The following is a 19,414-nucleotide window of genomic DNA, read 5'->3' as shown; positions in this document are numbered from 1 at the left end:
CAAAGCTGCAGGGAACTAATAGGGATCATTGTGGCTAACATCCTGTCTGACCTGGCACAGTGTTAGGCACACCTACACTGTCTCATTTTGTAGGTGATAAAATTGGAGCCTAGAGAAGTGTGAGAATACCCTCCCGGAGACATAAAGATATGATTCTAGGACTGTGGATATAGATGCTGACCTCCTAACCACAGTACTAACAAAGTCACTTGGCATAGGTTTGGACTATGGGGAGGAGACACAAAAGCATTTACTGAACATTAAGTGTCAGGTATGTATTAAGTGCGGGGGAGATGGAGGCCCAGCTGCTCACCCGGGGATGGCATAGCTCGAGAGAACTAATTACCACTCAGTGTGATGGGTGACATGACATGGTACAGGAATGGGGGAGATGAGATACATCACCTGAATTTGACCATCTTTTGCTCATTTTAAAACAGCTAAATTCCTTGACCCTCCCCCCCCCCTTCCCAGTAAAACTTCCTAAAAGATGACTACACCCACTCCACTTTCTCACATCTGGTTCCTGTGTTTGCACTCAAGTCCAAATACCTGCTTTCATTACCTTCTACAAGGTGAGGGGCAAACCGGACATCCCTACTATGCCTGTATTCTCACCCATGAAAAGGTCATCATGGCGCTACTTACTTCATAATGTTGTTGTGGAAATTAAATGGGTAAATTCATATGCCTAGCACATGAGTCACCCTAGGCAAGTACAAGGCACTATTGTTAAGATAGGGTTGGTGGCCTATTTGCTGGGGCTGTTTTCTTCCATACAGAGGAAGTGCCATAAGCTTTTAAGCCTCCTACTAGCTCTCCACTCTTGCCTTATCTAGTAGGTGTTTTTGTGAGTAAACTGGGTGGGCAGTCAGCCCTTCTTTTCTGGGGCTCCTTCACACCAGAAGCCTTGCAGGTCCTGCACTGTCAAGGACTGGGAGGGAAGTACGACCCTGGGGTGTCCTCTCAGAAAGCCCACTTGCCCAAAGACATGGGCCATGCATTCTCATAGCAGCTCTTCCAGTAATAAAGGGAATATCTTGGCACTCATCTGCTTTATCACACTTTACTTCCCAGGGAGAGAGGTTGGTTGAAGGGCATTCCAATAAGCAGAATGGTAGGTAAGTCCAGTGATGTTACGACAGAACAGGATCAGATACCTTTTACATCATTTACAGTGATGACTTGCTTGTGACTGACTTATCTCTCTCTCAGAATGTGTATGTTGCAGTTGTAAGCCAGCCAGAATGTGACTGTATGGTTATTAAGTTAAAACGAGGTCATTTGAGTAGACCCGAATCCTATATGATTGGTATCCTTTACGAAAGGAATTTGAACACAGACATGTACACAGTAAGATGTGAAGACATTGGGAGAAGACAGATGTCTACAAGTCAAGGAGAGAGACCTGGAACAGATCCTTCTCTTACAACCCTCAGAAGGAACTAATCCTACCAATCCTACCAATAGCTTGACCTGACTTCCTCTGGAACTGTGAGAAAAAAATTAATTTGCTATCAAAAAGCCAAGTTAGGAAAGGCAGTCTCATACGTGGACAGTACCTGGTATGTTCAGAACACAGTGGCTCCTGATGGCCCATCTGCCATCTGAGATCACCAGGGTCACTGCTCTGCCCTCCACCCTGCCCCTCAGGACACTCATTTCCCTCCTGCTGACCTCCTGTTGACCTCCTGCTCTCCTCCCTAGCAGAGCCTTCTCCATCTCCTGGCTGACCTCCTCCTCACCTGGCCCTTAAATGTTGGCACACTTCTGGTGGTGCAGGTGAGGGTGCTGAATCCAAAGCTTTCGCTCTACACCTCCGTGGCTCCTGAAGTCCTCATCCCTCCCCAACCTGACTCCACTAGATATTTCACAGGCTGTGGGGTCCAAACACATTCAAATCCTTTCTATCCCACAACAGGTCAAACCCTGACTTGAACATCACCTTTTACATGTGTTAAATTTTAATTTCAGATAAACAGCAAAAAAGTTACACTAAGAATGTCATAAACATTGCAGGAGGCAAAGATTATGGTCTATCTGAAATTCAAGTCTCTCAGAACCCCACTTTTGTCCCTCCCCTTCCTTCATGCTCACATCCAGACACATCCAGGATTGGCACCCTCATCTGGTCTGGACCTCCAGTGATTGACAATGTCCTGTCCACCCCACAGACCCTTCCTAGCTTGGCAGGTGGGAGGAAGGGGGGGCATCTCCCCTGCCCTGACTCCCCCATACAAAAAGCACCCCCCCTTTGCCCTGCTCTTCCCCCCTCCCCATCCTCACACCCTTCCCCTCCCTGACAGGAAGAGTAAACATTACTGTTACATAAACTATTTTATTTAAATAAAATCAGGGGCAGACCCTTTTCTTTCTCTCTCACACTCACTCTCGCACACACACACACACCCCAACACATGCACACACACTTGCCCACATCCTCCCTCCCTTTCTCCCCTCCACCCATGGCCACCTCAAACCCAGTGGTTCTCATAGTGACCATCTTAGCACAGGGAAACACCCTCCATATGATGGCCCACTCCTCCCAGTTGATGGCAGCAGCATACAGGCCTAGGCACAAGCTATCCTGCCCAGAGTCCAGCTCTCAGACCTCTTAGGGTGGGAAAGGAGGAAGGACCAGTTCTCCCAAGGCACCCCGATCCAGTGTGGCTTCCCTGCTTTTCCTCCCTTACAGCCTGGAGCACCACCAAACCCCTCCCAAAGGAGGGTGGGTCCCTTCACCCTAGGGCAACCCCTCCCTGCATCAGAGAAGGCTCAGTAGCCAAACCTGAACAGTCCCCAAGGGATTCTGGAGTAGGTATTGTCTGGTTTGGGGAAGAAAGAGGGAGAGGGATTGAGCACCAAATTCCCTAACTCCACCCAGCAGGAGGGCGCTGAGATTAAACTCAGTGACCTCCACCCAGAAAAAGTAAACCCAACTCTGCAGCAGGAACCGCGAAGGCCTCAACCATCAGGACCTCATTATGTCTCCACCCCCCAACATGGACCCTGCTAGAGACCCACTAGCACCTTGGCAATGTTAATGGCCCAGCTCAGCTGGGGAAACAACATGCACATGGGAGCCTGTCTGGAGGTGGTGTCCTCTATGTGGACAGTGGGGTTGGGTTTCACCTTCTCTGACACTGGTACCCTTCAAGTCCTTCTTTGTGGCACACACAGCAAAGTGGCTTAGGTAATGAGAAGGGAGCACTGCAGGGTTGTGTAGTGTTTTCCAGAGGCACACAGTCCTACAGTGCATTTTACAGATTACATACAGGCAGGCTAGGACAGAGGCTCTGTAGCATCCCTAGGCCCCCTTGGGAGATGGGGAGGTGGGAGGGACACCTGTCTATTGCCTCAAACCAGGGGGCCAAGATGTCAAAACTCAGGTCCCACATCCACCTTCTCCAGTGGGCTACCCTGTACCTTCTAGACCAAGTTCCCTGAGGGGAAAGCCAGACAGATGGAAGGAAAGCAGAAAGGGGGCAGTGAAGAACATCAGACCAAGAGGAGCTAGCAGGGGGAGGGCAAATGTGAGAGCCATAGAAAAAGCCTTCTGAAGGGGTAAGGCAAAGAGAGCTGCCACCTGCAAAGAACTGGGGGAGGAGGGAGAGAAATTCACCAGAGACAAGAGCCAACCTGACCTCTCCAAGGGAAGCAAGGACCTGAGGACAGGGAGCTTGGAGCCCTACATGGGCCAATGGTGGTAGGAACCAGCCACCCTGAGCATGAACTACAGGCTGATGCTGCGCTGGTGGCGGCCCCCACGGCCCCCGCCATCACTGCCCCAGCGCCCCCCACTCCGGGAACCCAGCTCCTGGCCATCCAGACTGGTGTGGTCTGAGAGGCCCCGCAGGTGCTCCACAGAGTCACACTTCTGCAGGTCTGAGGCCACTGTGCGTAGGCTCAGTAGGCTCAGTGTGTCTGTGTCAGGGGCAGGGCCAGGCCCCAGGCTACTGCCCTCCTCCAGCACCCCGCCTTCAGCCCCTTCTATGATACCACTGTCTCCATCCTCGCCACCATCAGGCCCGGCCTCTGCCCCCACAGGGGAGGAGCGCCGCTGGCCAGGGGCATGAGGGGGCTGGCCCCGGCGCCGGGCATGGATCTGCTCGCTGATCTGCTCCAGGTTGCGCAGGGCAACTGAATAGCGAGTCTTGGCCTGGGCCACCTGTTGCTCCAGCTCTGTCACCTTGGCCTTGTGCTCCTGCAGAGGGAGGAACAAAGTGAGGTGACCGACTGGCCAACTGTCCGTGGCTCCTGGAGCGGAGTCCCTTCAGCTCCACTCAGCACTTTCCACTGGTGCCTCCTTTCCTGGACTCTTAGGCCAGCTCACCATCCAACACAAACCTGCAGTGCTCCACCCCACCCAGCCTAGCCCCTCTTCACTCTTCTCTTCTTCCTCTTTCCCAGCAGTATCACCCTGCTCTTGGCCTTACAAGACCTTCCTCCCAAGTCTTCATTCCCACCCACTCCTCCTCTCCCCATGGTTCCCTTTCCCTATCTGGCCAGTTCCTCATCCCCATTCTCCCTGGTTTCCCCTGATTCCCACTTTTTCTCATTTACTTCCTTTTAACTCCATTCTCTACCAGGACCCATTCCCCAAGCCCAACTCCCACTCCTAGGTATCATTCTTAGCATATGTACCTCCACCTGGGCCACCACACTGGTCTGTCAGATGGACCAGAGAGGCACTGGCATCCCCTCTAACTGCCCTCACTCTCCATGCCTACCCCCTTCCTGCCTATTCACACACTCTCCCCCACCCCCACTGCCTTACCTCCAGAATCTGGCTGAACTGGGCCTTGAGCTCAAAGTAGGGGCGGCTCTTGCCAATGGCCCGCCGGAGAGTCTTCTGCAGGGCCTGGACCCGAGCTTCAGCCTGCTGGCACAGCCGAGTCACCCGCTGATGTTCCCGCTCACCACGAAGCCGCTCCTCCTCTGCCTCATTCACCTGGCCATACATTCACCAGGACATACATCACTGACCCAGGACCCATGTTCTTGCCTCTCAAGACATGACCATCCTTCAGGATCTGACATCTGCTGCTAGAGACTAAATGTTTATCTCTCTCCTCCCCTCCAAAAAATTCATGTTGCAATCCTCACCCCTAAGGTGATGGTATTGGAGGTGATTAGGTTATACAGGTGGGAGCACTCAAAAAATAAATAAATGGGATTAGTGTCCTCACAAAAGAATTCCTGGAGAGCTCTCACTCACTCCTTCCACCTCGCAAGGTCACAGTGAAAAGACTGCCAGCTGTCTAGGAACCAGGAAGCAGGCCTTCACCTGGTACCAAATCTGCCTGCACCTGATCTTCCTAACCTGCAGAGCTGTGAGAAATAAACTTGCTTAAGCCACTCAGTCTATGTTATTTTGTTCTAACAGCCCCAGTGGACTGGAGCTGATGCTAGGGATCTTCCCACTCCCTAGTCCCCTGGGAGTAGCTTAGAAATGATACATAAATTACACTTCAAAAATCACGGTACACTAGCAGAGCCCAAAAGTAAGAAAAGGAGAACATTCTGAACATAGAAGTGAGGGGTCACAGCTAAACGTAACAAAATGTGAGTGTTGAATCTTGAGAATCCAGGGGGTGGATCAACTGGGGGTCAGTCCCATATCTGGATGCAAAGGTTCAAGGAGAGCCCAGAGAGACATTCTTAAGTCAGAAGGAAATGTAAATGGAGGCCAAAAAGGGCAGAGAGGAAGGAAAAGGTTTTGCCTGAAACATAATCAAAGCTGAGGGAGGGCTGGAGGGTAGAAGAAAGGAAGAAAGAGGGAGATGGGATGAAAGAATAGCCAAAGAAGTACCAGAACCGGAGGAAACCTGGCTCACCTTGCAGGTGGCATGGTTGAGCATCTCCTGCCATGTGGGGTCCAGCCGGTTCTTGTCAGCCATGACACCCTGCTCAGCCACAAACACCATCTCCCGGGCAGCATTGTGCATGCTCACGGCCCGCTCATACCGCAGCGCTGCCTTCTGTGTCTCTTGCTGGGCCTGGAAGACGGGACCATCAGGATGGGGAGCCCCAAGGGACCCCCACCGCCCATGGAGACCCATCCTGGATGAGGACAAGAGGAGGAAGGCCCAGTGCAACATCAGCTTCACTTCCCAAACTGCACTAAGGATAAATTCCAAAGAAGCAACATTCCATAAAGACTATCTTGTAAGGATATGGCTCAAAAGAAATAAATGCAGAAATAAAGACTGGATGGGGAGCCTGGTGGCTCAGTTGGTTAAATGTCCAACTTGGGCTTGGGTCATGATCTCACGGTTTATGGGTTTGAGCCCCACATTGGGCTCTGCACTGACAGGTCAGCCTGCTTTGGATTCTGTGTCTTCCTCTCCCTCTCTGCCCCTCTCCCACTTGTGTTCTCTCTCAAAAATAAAAAAATAAACTTAAAAAAAAAAGGACTGGAAAATGATACTGCCACTGCAGGGTGAATGTGTGAAACCCAGCACTCGCAAAGGCCACTGGCCTGTGCTCTAGGGAGAACAAAGAAAGATCCACCCCACTTTAGTTTGAAGGTGGTGAATGACTTGGACCAAGTCTCACAGAGAGTACACCCCTGAGACCATCACCTCCAGTCCAGCCTGTAAGCTGAAGGAAATAAGACAAGTGTTTTGAGATACTCATTACATCCATGCTTACCAAACATGAAACTGGAAACAAACCTAAGTTTTCAATTATAGGGAAGTGATTAAGTGTATAATAGAACATTAATAACAATAATAATATGAGGAAATGTTAAGCAGCTTTAAAAAATGATAGCATGGATGTATGTTTATTGACATGGAAATATGTAAATAAGTAAAATAAAGGAAGAAAAATAGCACGTATCATAAATCTCATTTTGGCAGGATATACACACACCCAAAAATCAAGGGGTTATCTGTATTGTATTAATTACATTTTTTATTTTCTCTATTTTATGATGCTTTCACATCCTGGGGTTTTCCTAGGGCTAATTCCTAGAGATACCAAACTCCTCTGTGAGCATACTTTTCAAATGCAAACCAACCAATCCAAAGCCCACCACCTCCTTTATCTAACTCTCACACACAAAGCCAATTATTTCCTCTGCCCTACATTAACCCAGGGCCAGGTACCAAAATATAGAAACCACCCCTATAGCCCAGGGCCCACAGTTATTCAAGCTATCTAACTCTAAATTTGATCAAAGTTGCCGAGGGGCGCCTGGGTGGCACAGTCGGTTAAGCGTCCGACTTCAGCCAGGTCACAATCTCGCGGTCAGTGAGTTCGAGCGCCCCGTCGGGCTCTGGGCTGATGGCTCAGAGCCTGGAGCCTGTTTCCGATTCTGTGTCTCCCTCTCTCTCTGCCCCTCCCCCGTTCATGCTCTGTCTCTCTCTGTCCCAAAAATAAATAAACGTTAAGAAAAAAAAAAGAAAAATTATTAAAAGTTGCCTACCCTGCCTTACCCATTCCTTCCTATTATAACCGCAATAAAGGCTCTGAGCCAAGTTTTCCTCTCATGTCTTCCGCCTCCTGATCAACCCAAGTGCTTCCCCAGGTGGCCCTAGGTGGTGCGGCATGCTCTTTCTTCTTGGAAATTTTAAGTAATAAACTCTCTTTTCATGGCAGCTGTCTCTGTGTCTGTGTCTTACCATACTTGACTAAAATAAATTCTAGATGCAAAAAATGTGAAACAGGCACATGGCAGGATTTGGAGTGATTTTGGTTTTCTTCTCCTTTTATAGTTACTGTTACATTTGAGTCTTCCAATACTGAACCCATTACTTGTGTAAAAAAGGGGGGGAAGGAAAAGGGTAAAGGAATGGAGAGGTGAGCAAAGAAAAGAGACATGAACCAAAGGGAAGAGAAATAAGAGAAACCAGAAAGTGTTCTGTGTGACTAGAAGAGTCCAGGGCCAGGCTCTGTATGCGCCCCTCCTGGAACGTGCATCAGCTAGCCATACCTCCTTAGCAAGCCGCCGAGCCTCATAGTAGGGCCGGGCCTTCTCGATGCAGCTCCCCAAGTGGGAGCCCTGTGTGTTGAGCTTCCTTGCTGACTCCTGCAAGATCCTTCGGTAGGTGGTCCTGGCCTCCTGGCAAAGGGACAGGGACATTGGCAGAAGGAAGGCACATGTGTGGGTCCCAGCCCCTCTCATTTTTCATACATGCCCCTTCCCCTGCCACTGTATTGAACAGGGAGAAAAGAAGACACCTCCAGAGACTAGCCCAAGGGTGTGAAGAAAAGGATCAACACTCACATCCAGCTGCAGCTCCACCTGGTTGATCTCCTCACTGGCCTGGTTGAGATGCTCTAGCTCCTCCTGCCAAAGAGGGGCAAAGAGTTAGAGCAGTGGGAAAAAGTAGCCTCTTACATGAACCGTGTGGGGTGGGAGGGAAAGTCTGCCTGATTAAGGAAGGGAAGAAATGGAGGAAAAGGGCACTGTCAAATGCCTCCGTGCAGGAGACCTAATATACAGTCTCCTGTAATCCTCACAACTCCACCTCTGCATCAGACAGTAAAACCCCCATTTTAAAGATGAGGAAATCACCATTCAGAGAATAGAACACACACATGCACACAGCAAAGTGGCAGCAAGCCTGCCCTCTCTTCATTAGAACATGTGGCCACCTTCTCTCCGAAATTCCAGCCAATAGAAGTTGCCTTGGAGCTAACAGTCTGTGTTCCTGAGAGAGGAACACTAGGCCAGTCACTCACTACACATTTACTACACACTTATCACAGCTCAGCACCATGACACCCAAGAATTCAGAAAACAAAGAGCCAGAAGCTCCGGACTCAGTAAGAAAAAAGTGGTACAAGGAACTGTAAGAAGCAGGCCTGGTGGGAGCAGCAGGATCACCTACCAGGGCAGGAAAGGCCAGGCAGGACACCCTGAGGACTTGCTCCTAGGCTGGGCCTTGACAGATACACCGAAAAGCACCAGTGACAAGCATGTGCCCAGAGCAGGCAGCTTGTCAGGTGAGAAGCCAGCAAGGCTGGGGTACATACAGGAGAAAGGATACCAGAACTTTTCCCAATGGCAGGGGGAGCCCCTTAGAGCCTGGCACCACCCAGTCTGTGGTTTAGGAAGGTGGGTCTGAGCAGTATGTGGAAAGTTTACAGTGGCCAGGGAGAAAAAAGTGGAGGCTGTCTGCAGTATTCCAGGTGGGAGAGGACAGGGCGATCCCAAAGAAATGCAGGAAGCAGAATCATGAGGGTCTGGTTGAGGTCAAGATTAGGAAGATTCCATGGTTCAAGAGACCTCTAGGCCTGCTTGAGCAGTTGACTGACAGAGACCCCAGGTCCTCACACAACAGATTCTGTGGCAGGGAAGGAGAACACTGGGGACAAGTCACCAGACATGGTAGCATAAGGATCTCACTGGCCCTTGGTGCACCTGGGTGGCTCAGTCGGTTGAGCATCTGACTTCGGCTCAGATCATTATCTTGCAGTCTGTGAGTTCAAGCCCCACGTCGGACTCTGTGCTGACAGCTTGAAGCCTGGAACCTGCTTCAGATTCTGTGTCTCCCTCTCTCTCTGCCCCTCCCCTGCTCATGCTCTCTCTCTCTCTCTGTCAAAAGTAAATAAACATTAAAAAAAAAAAATTTTTTTTTTAAAGGATCTCACTGGCCCCAAGGCTAGAGAAAGAAGCAACAGAACCACCTGGGCCTTTCACTGACATGGCAGAGAGTAGGGAGAGGTGCTGGTCTCAAGTATGCTCCCTGTCCTTTCTCAGTCAAGTTCCTGGAGCCCAGCATGCCAAGGACACTCCTGAGAAGGATCAATGCCCAGTGAAATGCCTGACACTCAGCTATGGAATCCTCTCCCAGGAGCCCTGCAGACCCTGGACAGGATAGTGGAACCCAGGCTGTGTCTGCCTGCTGCCCATGACCCAGACATAACCTGCACTTGGCAGAGAGCAATGCTGCCATCACTAGCTCTCACACACCTCATGAAAATACACATACCTACAACAATGCAGACACTTCCTCAAAGGAGGCCATAAATTTGGCTCTAAACTTTACAGAGCAGAACTGACATGGGCCTGACATTGAATTTTTAGTATTCTGGCAACATGTTTTTAAAAAAATGCAAAAGAGGGGCGCCTGGGTGGCGCAGTCGGTTAAGCGTCCGACTTCAGCCAGGTCACGATCTCGCGGTCCGTGAGTTCGAGCCCCGCATCAGGCTCTGGGCTGATGGCTCAGAGCCTGGAGCCTGTTTCCGACTCTGTGTCTCCCTCTCTCTCTGCTCCTCCCCCGTTCATGCTCTGTCTCTCTCTGTCCCAAAAATAAAAAAAATAAAAACGTTGAAAAAAAAATTAAAAAAAAAAAAAAAATGCAAAAGAGGGGCGCCTGGGTGGCTCAGTTGGTTAAGTGTCCAACTCTTCATTTCAGCTCAGGTCATGATCTCACGATTCATGAACTCAAGCCCCGCATCCAGCTCTGTGCCGAAAGTGTAGAGCCAGCTTAGGAGTTTCTGTCTCTGCCCTCTCTCTGCCCCTCCCTCTCTCTCTAAGGTGAATAAACTTTAAAAAATGCAAAAGCAAACAGATTAAATTATAATACATTCCATTTAACTCAATGTAGACAAAATATTATAATTTTAATATGTTTTCTTTTTTTTTTTTTTTTTTTTTTTTTTTCAACGTTTATTTATATTTGGGACAGAGAGAGACAGAGCATGAACGGGGGAGGGGCAGAGAGAGAGGGAGACACAGAATCGGAAACAGGCTCCAGGCTCTGAGCCATCAGCCCAGAGCCCGACGCGGGGCTCGAACTCACGGACCGCGAGATCGTGACCTGGCTGAAGTCGGACGCTTAACCAACTGCGCCACCCAGGCGCCCCTAATATGTTTTCAACATAAATTATAAAACACTTTTACATTCTTTTTAATCTATGCCCTTGAAATCCTCGTGCATCTGACCCTTAGGGTACATCTCAATTTGGCCAGCAGCATGTGACTCCCACATTGGACATTGTGGGCCTGGACGTTGGTGCACATGAGCAACCTGATTACTCACACAACCCAGTGTCCATAAGGTTACAACAAAACACTGTGGAACCATAAGCAGCTGACATGGCTCACAGGAGCCCACAAGAGGCCTGGGGCCAGAGCCAGCACTACCTGACACACAGAGATCAGGGTTTCACAGTGCCTTCCTAACAAGGACATAGCCTTCAGTGGACAGAATCACCCCAAGGGCTCTCACAAAAGGCAATTCCTGTTAGGGTGAGAGACAACCTCTCCCACCATGGGCCTAGTCTTCCTCTAGCTTTTTTAGGCCCACAATGGGTTTCAGACTATCTGGGAGATGAAGTGACAGTGCTTTCGCAGCTCTTGCCAGAATATTCTCTTTCTCAACTCGTTCAAATTTGCTAGATAAGAAACAATGGAGTAGGGAATTAGAGGCAGAATTGAAAATGGATCAGGGACCTAACCTTGGATCTGGTTTTCCTGATATTGTGACCACCATCCTAGGGTTAAGGACATCTTCAGATGGATGCCTCAGAGAAGACAGGAGTACCATCAAACTAAAAAAAACACATTTCTGGTGGGAAAAGGATATGCCTCAGGAGGCAATAAACTGATTCTGGAAAACAGAAGGAGGTGGGTAAAGGCCAGCCTGAAACATTCCCATGGGCAAACCAAGGTCCAAGACTGGATCCCACTCAGTTCCACGGCCCAAAGTGCTCCCAGATCATCAAGATCAACAAGATCATCACAGGAATGAATGCCTCTCTACATAAGTCATCCCCACCGGAAAAAGTACGTAAAGGGCTCTGATTGTTGGCAAACAGCAGGAGTAGGCACATCTTTCTAGAAGGGAACTTGCATCCACACAACATTTCCAGCAATTAAAAAAGTCTTTCGATGATGAGGTCTGCCCCTCAGTCACAAAGCTCTAACAGGACAAGGAGACGGGGGACCAGAATAGGATAGATGGTAGGTGAGCAAGGGGGTCGGGGGAGGTGGGGGACAAGCAGGCTGAGGCAGACCCAGGGCAAGGCTAAGCAGGAAGCCAATGAGCACTCAGGGCTCTGTTTTGGGAAGTTGGCAACATAGTACATTTGGCCTGCTCCACCAGGGACTCCTGGCACCTGGCTGAAATGGAAATTTGAATAGAATGAAGTCTGAGTCAGCAGGCATCATCCATCAGTGATCCCACAGCCAGCAGGGAGGGTGACCTTCCCCAGACATGGCAGGCACATTCCCAGGATGCCAGGCCACTGATTCAAAGGCATGGGTGCTCCATCTACAGATGTGCCTGCTCACCTTTTACAGGCTACTAAAACACACAAGCTCATGGTGATGCAGGGCCAGGGTGATGCATGGCTCAAGGACTAAGTAAGGGAAATATGATTATCCTGTGAGAGCTAAACGGATACTTCAGATGAGGATGAAGAGGTTGCAAAGTCACTCTGAAGAGTCAAAGGAGGAGGTGAGTGACTGTATCCACTCACCTGAAGATGAATGTACCCATCATCACAAAGGGAACTGAGAAGTCACAGGGGAGGAGACCTAGGCTCACCCTAGCACCATCCTCCTTCACTCCTTCCCTCCACTGGGACCCTCTCTCAGAAAGCTGAGGACGAGCCAGAAAGCCTCAGAGAACTATGCTGACCTCAAGACATGGAGACTAAGACAGTGGCCTTCCCTGGGTGATAGCACACTCCAGGTCAGCCTAGAGGTGATCTCCAGCTGGCTTGCCTCCAAATTCCAGAGGTATCCCACCAGACAATGGGGACATGAACTGCCTGCCAAGAAACCCCATTTCCCGTATCAGTAAGAGCCTTCTCCTAAGGGCAACCATTTCTGGGAATCCCAGAAAATACCTGAACAGAGTCCCTAGCCTTTGGGATATCCCTGGCTGAGTGGGCACATGTAGACTACATGTTAGAACCATTTCTCACCCCCAATGAGACCAGAATTCACATGTCTGGGCATGGCTCAGGAACAGGTATTTTTATTTTATTTTCCTTTATTTTTTGTTTTATATTTTATTTTTATTTTTAGAGACAGAGAGAGACAACACATGCACACGTGCACGAATGAGGGAGGGGGCAGAAAGAGAGAGAGAGAGAGAGAGAGAGAGAGAGAGAGAGAGAGAGAGAGAGAATATCTTAAGTAGGCTCACAGGACAGAGCCTGATGCAGGATTCAATCTCACAACCCTAGAATCATGACCTAAGCCAAAATCAAGAGTTGGACGCTCAACAGACTGAGCCAACCAGGTGCCCCAAGAACAGGTATTTTTAAAATTCGCTGGTGGATTAAGATGCATCTGTTGGCAGAGAATCACAGAATGCACTGAGAATCCATTTAAAGCACTGAAACAGAGTTACCAGGATAACATGGTCTTGTGTTATGAGAGAGAGGTCCCAATAAGAGGGACCTCAAAAGACACACAGCAATCTCTTTCTTATCTAGAGGAGACCAAACCCAGAAAGGCTGAATGCTGCCAGCTTCCTCCCTGAAGGGTACCCCTCACATCAGGCTGCCTCTTCCACATGGCAAGAAGATGCAGAATCCCTGCTAAGGGCAGAGTACTGGCCCAGCCATCAGTGTGCCATAAAAGGGGGAAGCCTCTACAACAAGACCTTTCCTCCCCACATTACCCACACCATTCCACAATGTGCCTCCCAGTTTAGCAAGAGAGATTATGATCTGCCTGTCCCTCTTGCTCCAATTAACAACACTGCAAGCTCCCTGGAATTAAGGCAAATCTAGGCCTGCTTGATATTCTTCAACCCTCACAGAGCTCTTCTAATAGAACTATGTTCTACTTCTACAATACCAACAGCAGCTGGGGAACTGCATTTTTATTTAATTTTAACTGATTTTACTTAAGTAACCACGTGTGGCTAATAGCTACTTTAGTGAACAGCAAAACATGAGAGTGACTCTTCGTACTACTGCCTTTGCCTGTGTGGGTGCTGGAAAAATACACAGGAGCAGGAGAGACTGAGCAAAGAAACCACAGTAGATCCTCCCCTGGAGCAGAGCAAGGAATGTTGGGAGAAGGTGTATGAAGCACACCATACAGTCCTCCTCCCAACAGAACAGACAGGGGTCTGTTTCCCAAAATACTACCTCCAAACTTTCACCAAGAGATAAGCAAAAGAGTTGTAACAGAAAAGAATCATAGGACTATGTCAGAGCAGAGTGAGCAGTTGTGCAAATAAACTGCACCAACCCCTCACTTTATAGATGAAGTTAGTGAGGCTTAGACATTACATAACTTGCATGAAAATCACAAATCATGAGGCTGGAGGTTGTTTCAATCTCAGGCCAATGTGTTTTTCACTATAACTTACTTCCTCAGTAGATGACAAATCTGTAAAATTAGCAGAAGAAATTGAGCTGTTTTCAATGCAACACCCATGAGATAGGGTGGAAATAAATTACTGACTCATGCCAGTAGATGAATGGCTCACTGCATCTCCCATATAAGCATGGAGTTCCTCTGCCCAACATCCAGGGAACCCCCACCAAGAGGGCAGGAAGGATGTGAGGACCAGATTTGATTTCTTCTTGACTCACTGAAGCAATCTAATAAAGGTTTGTTGACAGAGAAGCCCAGGAATGCACGCCCTAAGATGTTCTTGCTCACCTACAGAGGTGTGAGTCACCTCCACATCAGAATCTTGGAGATGCTATGAGACCTTATGGCAGACTGAGCCCCAAACACACAAGCACTTCCTGCCCTCACCTACCCAAGCTGCTTTCCCAGGGAACCCTTCCCAGCCAATGCACGTAAACACTACAATCCCACCTCAGCCGACCATGCATCTCCTCCCCATGGTCTCTGTCCTCACCCACTGCTCCTTCACAAAGATCTGCCCATCCTACCAACTACTAGCCTGTAAACACTCCAAGGCAATAAGTCAGCTTTTCCATTCATTTGGTATAACCAGCATCCTCAGAACTCGGAATCCGTATTAAGGACGGACCATGGCTGATACAACTCCATAAACACATCAGATTTCCTTACAGGCCTCCATCTGGTGAGGCGTTGTAAAACATGAAATGTCTCACCCTTTACAGATGTGAACATCCCTGGGAGGCACTAATGAGAAGATGACAAAAGAGAAGATTCAAAAGTGCCTCCCACTCATACCGCATCTCTGGGCCAACAGCCACTTTACTTATTTAGAAAGAAGAATAGTTTTACTCTCCACTGACCGAAATGAGGCCCTGCATCTGAGGCCAATTTGTTGCTTCCCTTTGTCAGTTAAGCCTTCAGCAGCACACCCCAGGCACTCAGGCCCAGGCCTTTCTCTGCACTCCACACACAGCTCTTTTAGAACTTGTCACACTATCCTGCAGTGATTTGCTGACAAACTTGTTTTCCTTTCCTGCCCCAGCGCACTGGGGAGAGAATAAATCTAATCCCTCATTTATCAGACAGCTCTTCAGGAAAACTGGAATCTGGGCTCCCTGTCTCTCCTTTCCCTTTAGTTTTCTCACCTGTATTCGAGGATCCAGTTCTTCCTCCTCTCTTGGAGACAATTTGGTCTCACTGCTGTTGTTTCCACCTCTTCCCGGCTCCTCTGCGACCGGGCTCCGAGGGACTTCATCCTCTACAACCTCAGACCGAAGTTCCCCCTGCGGGGTCTCCCGCCCCCCTGGAACCTGCCTGAATTCAGCCATGCTAATGGGGAGAGGGCACAGCCCTATGCACAAGAGAGGACTGACATGGTGGGACCAGGGCCCCAGCTTGGGGCTTCCCGGGCTCCAGGTAACAAGAAGAGTTTCTCTTCTCAAAGGGTGTAAAAAGGGACACGGGAATGACCTCACACTGGGTTAGAGGCCAAGATTCACGTTGTCAGCGGGGTTCCTAAAGCTACAGCCTTGTCGGTGCAAAAGTTCTTCCGTCCCCGTCGCGAGGAGTCCACCAGGAGAAACCCGGAGCAACCGCTCCGAGGCAGGGGGCAAAGGGGGTTTGGATCCTGGGCCGAGGCCTTCGAGGAGTAGCACCATTCGGGAGGGCGGAGGCAGGCGCCTCCAGGCTGTGGTGGCAACTGGAGAGAGAAGGCTGGGCCCGAACCGAGGCTGCGGGATGACAGTCTCTGGGGAGCTGCAAGGGAAACAAAGGCCAAGTACAGGGGCAGCATCAGAACACAGGCCACCAGCCCCTTCCAACCCCTCAGCCTCCCAAGAACTTCACTCTCTTCCTTTCACACCCCGCTATTCTGACCAGCCCCCACCGCGAATACTTTCCTCAGCCCTCAAGGACTTGAGATCCTACACCTCCCGCGTCCCAGCTCCGCTCGCCCAGCCCCTCCCGATCTGCGCTTTCCAGACTTCCTTCGGATATCTCCCCATCTCCTCCATCCTCCCTTTTCTTCCGCCCTCCCTCACTCCACACCCGCCGGGCTTTGCAATTCACCTAGTAACCCCCAGCCCCGCCCCCCCTCCTCTCTCCAAACAGGCGGACAATACGAGCCTCCAGGCTCCAACCCCACAATCTTCCTCAGTCCCGAAGACCCTGCCCCCAGACCTCCTACACAACCGGACGCAAAGCCCCGGGCCCCAGACACAGAACCTTACCTCAGTTTACCTTCCCGTACACTGAGCTCCTTCACTGCAAACAATCTTCCCCCTCCCTCCCCGCAACAAGATAGCTAGTACAACCAAAAGCTACTGGGCCGAGAGGAAGCGGAAATACATCATGCGCTAACAACGCCCTCCAGCCCTTTCGCCCCTCCCCCCACACTCTACTGGCCAGCCGGGCCACCTCTGGATTTCCGTACCTCGTCCCCGCCCGGCGTTTGGTTTCCGGTTTCCGTACAAAATGATGCCCCATGGTACTCATGGTCGCTGCCTGGAGCTGCCTCCAACCCATCTTCCACCCCAGATTAACGACACTGAAATATGAACGTGTTGTGGTGAGAAAAATTAGATCTGGTTATGGAAGTTCGGAGTCCCTTGTGGGTATGGAGGTGGTAGAAATAAAACGAAGATTGGACAATCGCTTTAGTCGGAGTGCTGCCATCTTGTTTTACGCTCTGCGGCTCTGGCGGCCGGAAAGCTACTTCCGGCCTCGCCCAGGAAGTCAGAAGCGGCGCCAGAAGTGAACTTGTTGGCTTCTGCCGTGGCAGCGGGACGGCTCGGATCCAGGTCAAGCGAACTCTTTATTTGGCACATACGGTCGTTTTGCAGAAGTAACTATCGGTAATCACTTTGGTGAAGTCAGCAAGGTCCTTAGTAACGACGTTTATTTATTTTTTTTTTAATTTTTTTTTTCAACGTTTATTTTTGGGACAGAGAGAGACAGAGCGTGAACAGGGGAGGGGCAGAGAGAGAGAGGGAGACACAGAATCGGAAACAGGCTCCAGGCTCTGAGCCATCAGCCCAGAGCCCGACGCGGGGCTCGAACCCACGGACCGCGAGATCGTGACCTGGCTGAAGTCGGACGCTCAACCGACTGCGCCACCCAGGCGCCCCAGTAACGACGTTTAAAACGGACAGCCCTGATAAGTAACCGGTCTCCTCGAGGCTTCCGGCCGGCGCTATCACCGTGACCCCGGCGCTCTGCCTCTCCAGCCCTTCCCGGAGTCGGGCCCTGTCCCGCAGACCATGGTTTCCCTCTTGAGCACTAATTAGAAACCTAGGCAACCTGAATCCCGTGCTTAAAAGCCCGTGAGGAGTTTGTTATATCAATGAAAGGACTTGACCTGAACGACCTGATGGTCACTCCCAGGTATCTCCAGGCAAGGCTACGAGGAAGACTTGAGGATTCACGTTTTGTTTTTGCAAAAGACCTTACTTATCCTAGGTGGAGAAGGCAAATGAACTGAATGTCCTTTCTTCCCTTTGGTTCTCTCTCTGTAGAGCCAAGTATATTCCTTTAAAAGTGGTATTTTTTTCCCCACAAAATTGGAAATTTTATTTTTTTATTTCTACAAGTAGCTTCTTCAGTGAGTCAGCCTGGAGATCTCCGTTAACAGTGTCTAAGTGGACAGGTCTTATGGATAATAACACCTGTCTTCTATCACATTGCTTTGTTAGTAAGGTAGTCATGAAAATTACACATAGAAATCAGAAACAATGTATTTATTTGTTCTCTGCTAGTAACTTTAATTTTTCTTAAACTGGAGTTTCACTATAATGACTCCCATTTTACCCAACCATCTTCTATCTAATCTAGCCTGAGTTCTCCCAGCCTTTTCTATCCAGTACTGCTCCAGTGTCTGTCAACCTTATACCTTGTCCTACAGCTCCTTTTCCCTGTGCATTGTCATTAGCAATCGTGAGCTGCTTCTAGTTGCCATGTATTTTTCTTGTATTTGGTGGGATAACAACATGAATATATGTAATGCCCAGACTACCCCTAGATCACATCCTGAAAGTCAGTAGCCTCCCTGATGTCTCCACTGGCCTTTCCTGGGGTTAACTCTCGCTGAGACCAAATGTAATATCATGTATTGATTGTAGTATCTACAGCATTATCCAAATGTTTGGATAACGTTTCAAGTAGGAGTAGGTTGGAGAGCAGTGTACACCGGCTTGTTTTATTGAGGCCAGCACAGACATGAATTAAAACCTTTTTCTAAAACAGCACTCTCATGTAGACTTTTCTGCAATGATAGAAATGTTCTCTGTCACCCTGAATAATATGGCAGCCTCTAGCCACATGTGGCCATAGAGCACTTAAAGTACAGCAAGTATTATTAAGGAACAGCATTTTAAAATTTAATTCTAATTTAAATAGGGGCATCTGGGTGGCTCAGTTGGTTAAGCATCCGATTTGGTTTCAGCTTAGGTCATGATCTCATGGTTCATGAGTTCGAGCCCCACATTGTGCTCTGTGCTGACAGTGCACAGGCTGCTTGGGATTCTCTGCCTCTCTCTGCCCCTCCTGCTCATGCTGTCTCTGTCTCTCTCAAAATAAACTTAAAAAAATTAATTCTAATTCAAATAGCCATAGGTGATTCCATTGGACAGCACAGTTCTAGAGTGTACTTTTCCTATATCTCTTCCAGACATATGTTGAACTTTCGCATCTTCAGTACAAAACAAATGTCTCTCCGCTTTCATTCATCTCATCTCTACTTCCTCCTCTCCCATTTACTTCTGCGGTCTGGCTTCTGCTTCTGCCAATGCACAGAAATTGCAGACAAGGTCATCCATGCTCTGAATATCACCAAATGACTGATATCTGATACTGGATTTTATTCTCTCTCATCCTTCTTTAGCTTCTGAGTCACCCTTGTCCTGGGTTTCCTCTTATTTTTCTGGCCCGTTGATTTATTCTCTTCATGCATTATGTCTTTACTAAGTGTCTAGTATGTGCCAGGATTTTAGGTGATGAGGAAAAGGACACTTGTTCCAGTTTGCATGTAGCTTATAGTCTGTGGTACTCATTTTATAAATCAGTTGACATTCAAACTAGTTGGACTACAACCCAAAAATGTTTTACCTTGTAACGCAGCTT

The 19,414-nt window shown here is 49.2% G+C and overlaps 1 protein-coding gene across 1 annotated transcript; it reads right to left on the bottom strand.

Moving 5' to 3' along the window:
* Positions 1–2,318: 2,318 nt before the first annotated feature.
* SH3BP5L (SH3 binding domain protein 5 like) lies at positions 2,319–16,656 on the bottom strand. Its single transcript, XM_025920229.2, has 7 exons — positions 16,528–16,656; positions 15,445–16,054; positions 8,234–8,296; positions 7,940–8,068; positions 5,838–5,999; positions 4,778–4,951; positions 2,319–4,204 (listed from the first exon to the last, which is right to left on the bottom strand). The coding sequence occupies exons 2-7, from the start codon at positions 15,625–15,627 to the stop codon at positions 3,734–3,736; spliced, it is 1,182 nt and encodes a 393-aa protein (XP_025776014.1). The 5' UTR covers positions 15,628–16,054; positions 16,528–16,656; the 3' UTR covers positions 2,319–3,733.
* Between the last annotated feature and the right edge of the window lie 2,758 nt (positions 16,657–19,414).

This window comes from Puma concolor, chromosome A1, assembly GCF_028749965.1.
Source record: "Puma concolor isolate L17-30 chromosome A1, mPumCon1.1.hap2, whole genome shotgun sequence".
Classification (NCBI taxonomy): Eukaryota; Metazoa; Chordata; class Mammalia; order Carnivora; family Felidae; genus Puma; species Puma concolor.
The sequence above is the reverse complement of the archived record's forward strand: the minus strand, read 5'-3'. Positions and strand labels throughout refer to the sequence as shown.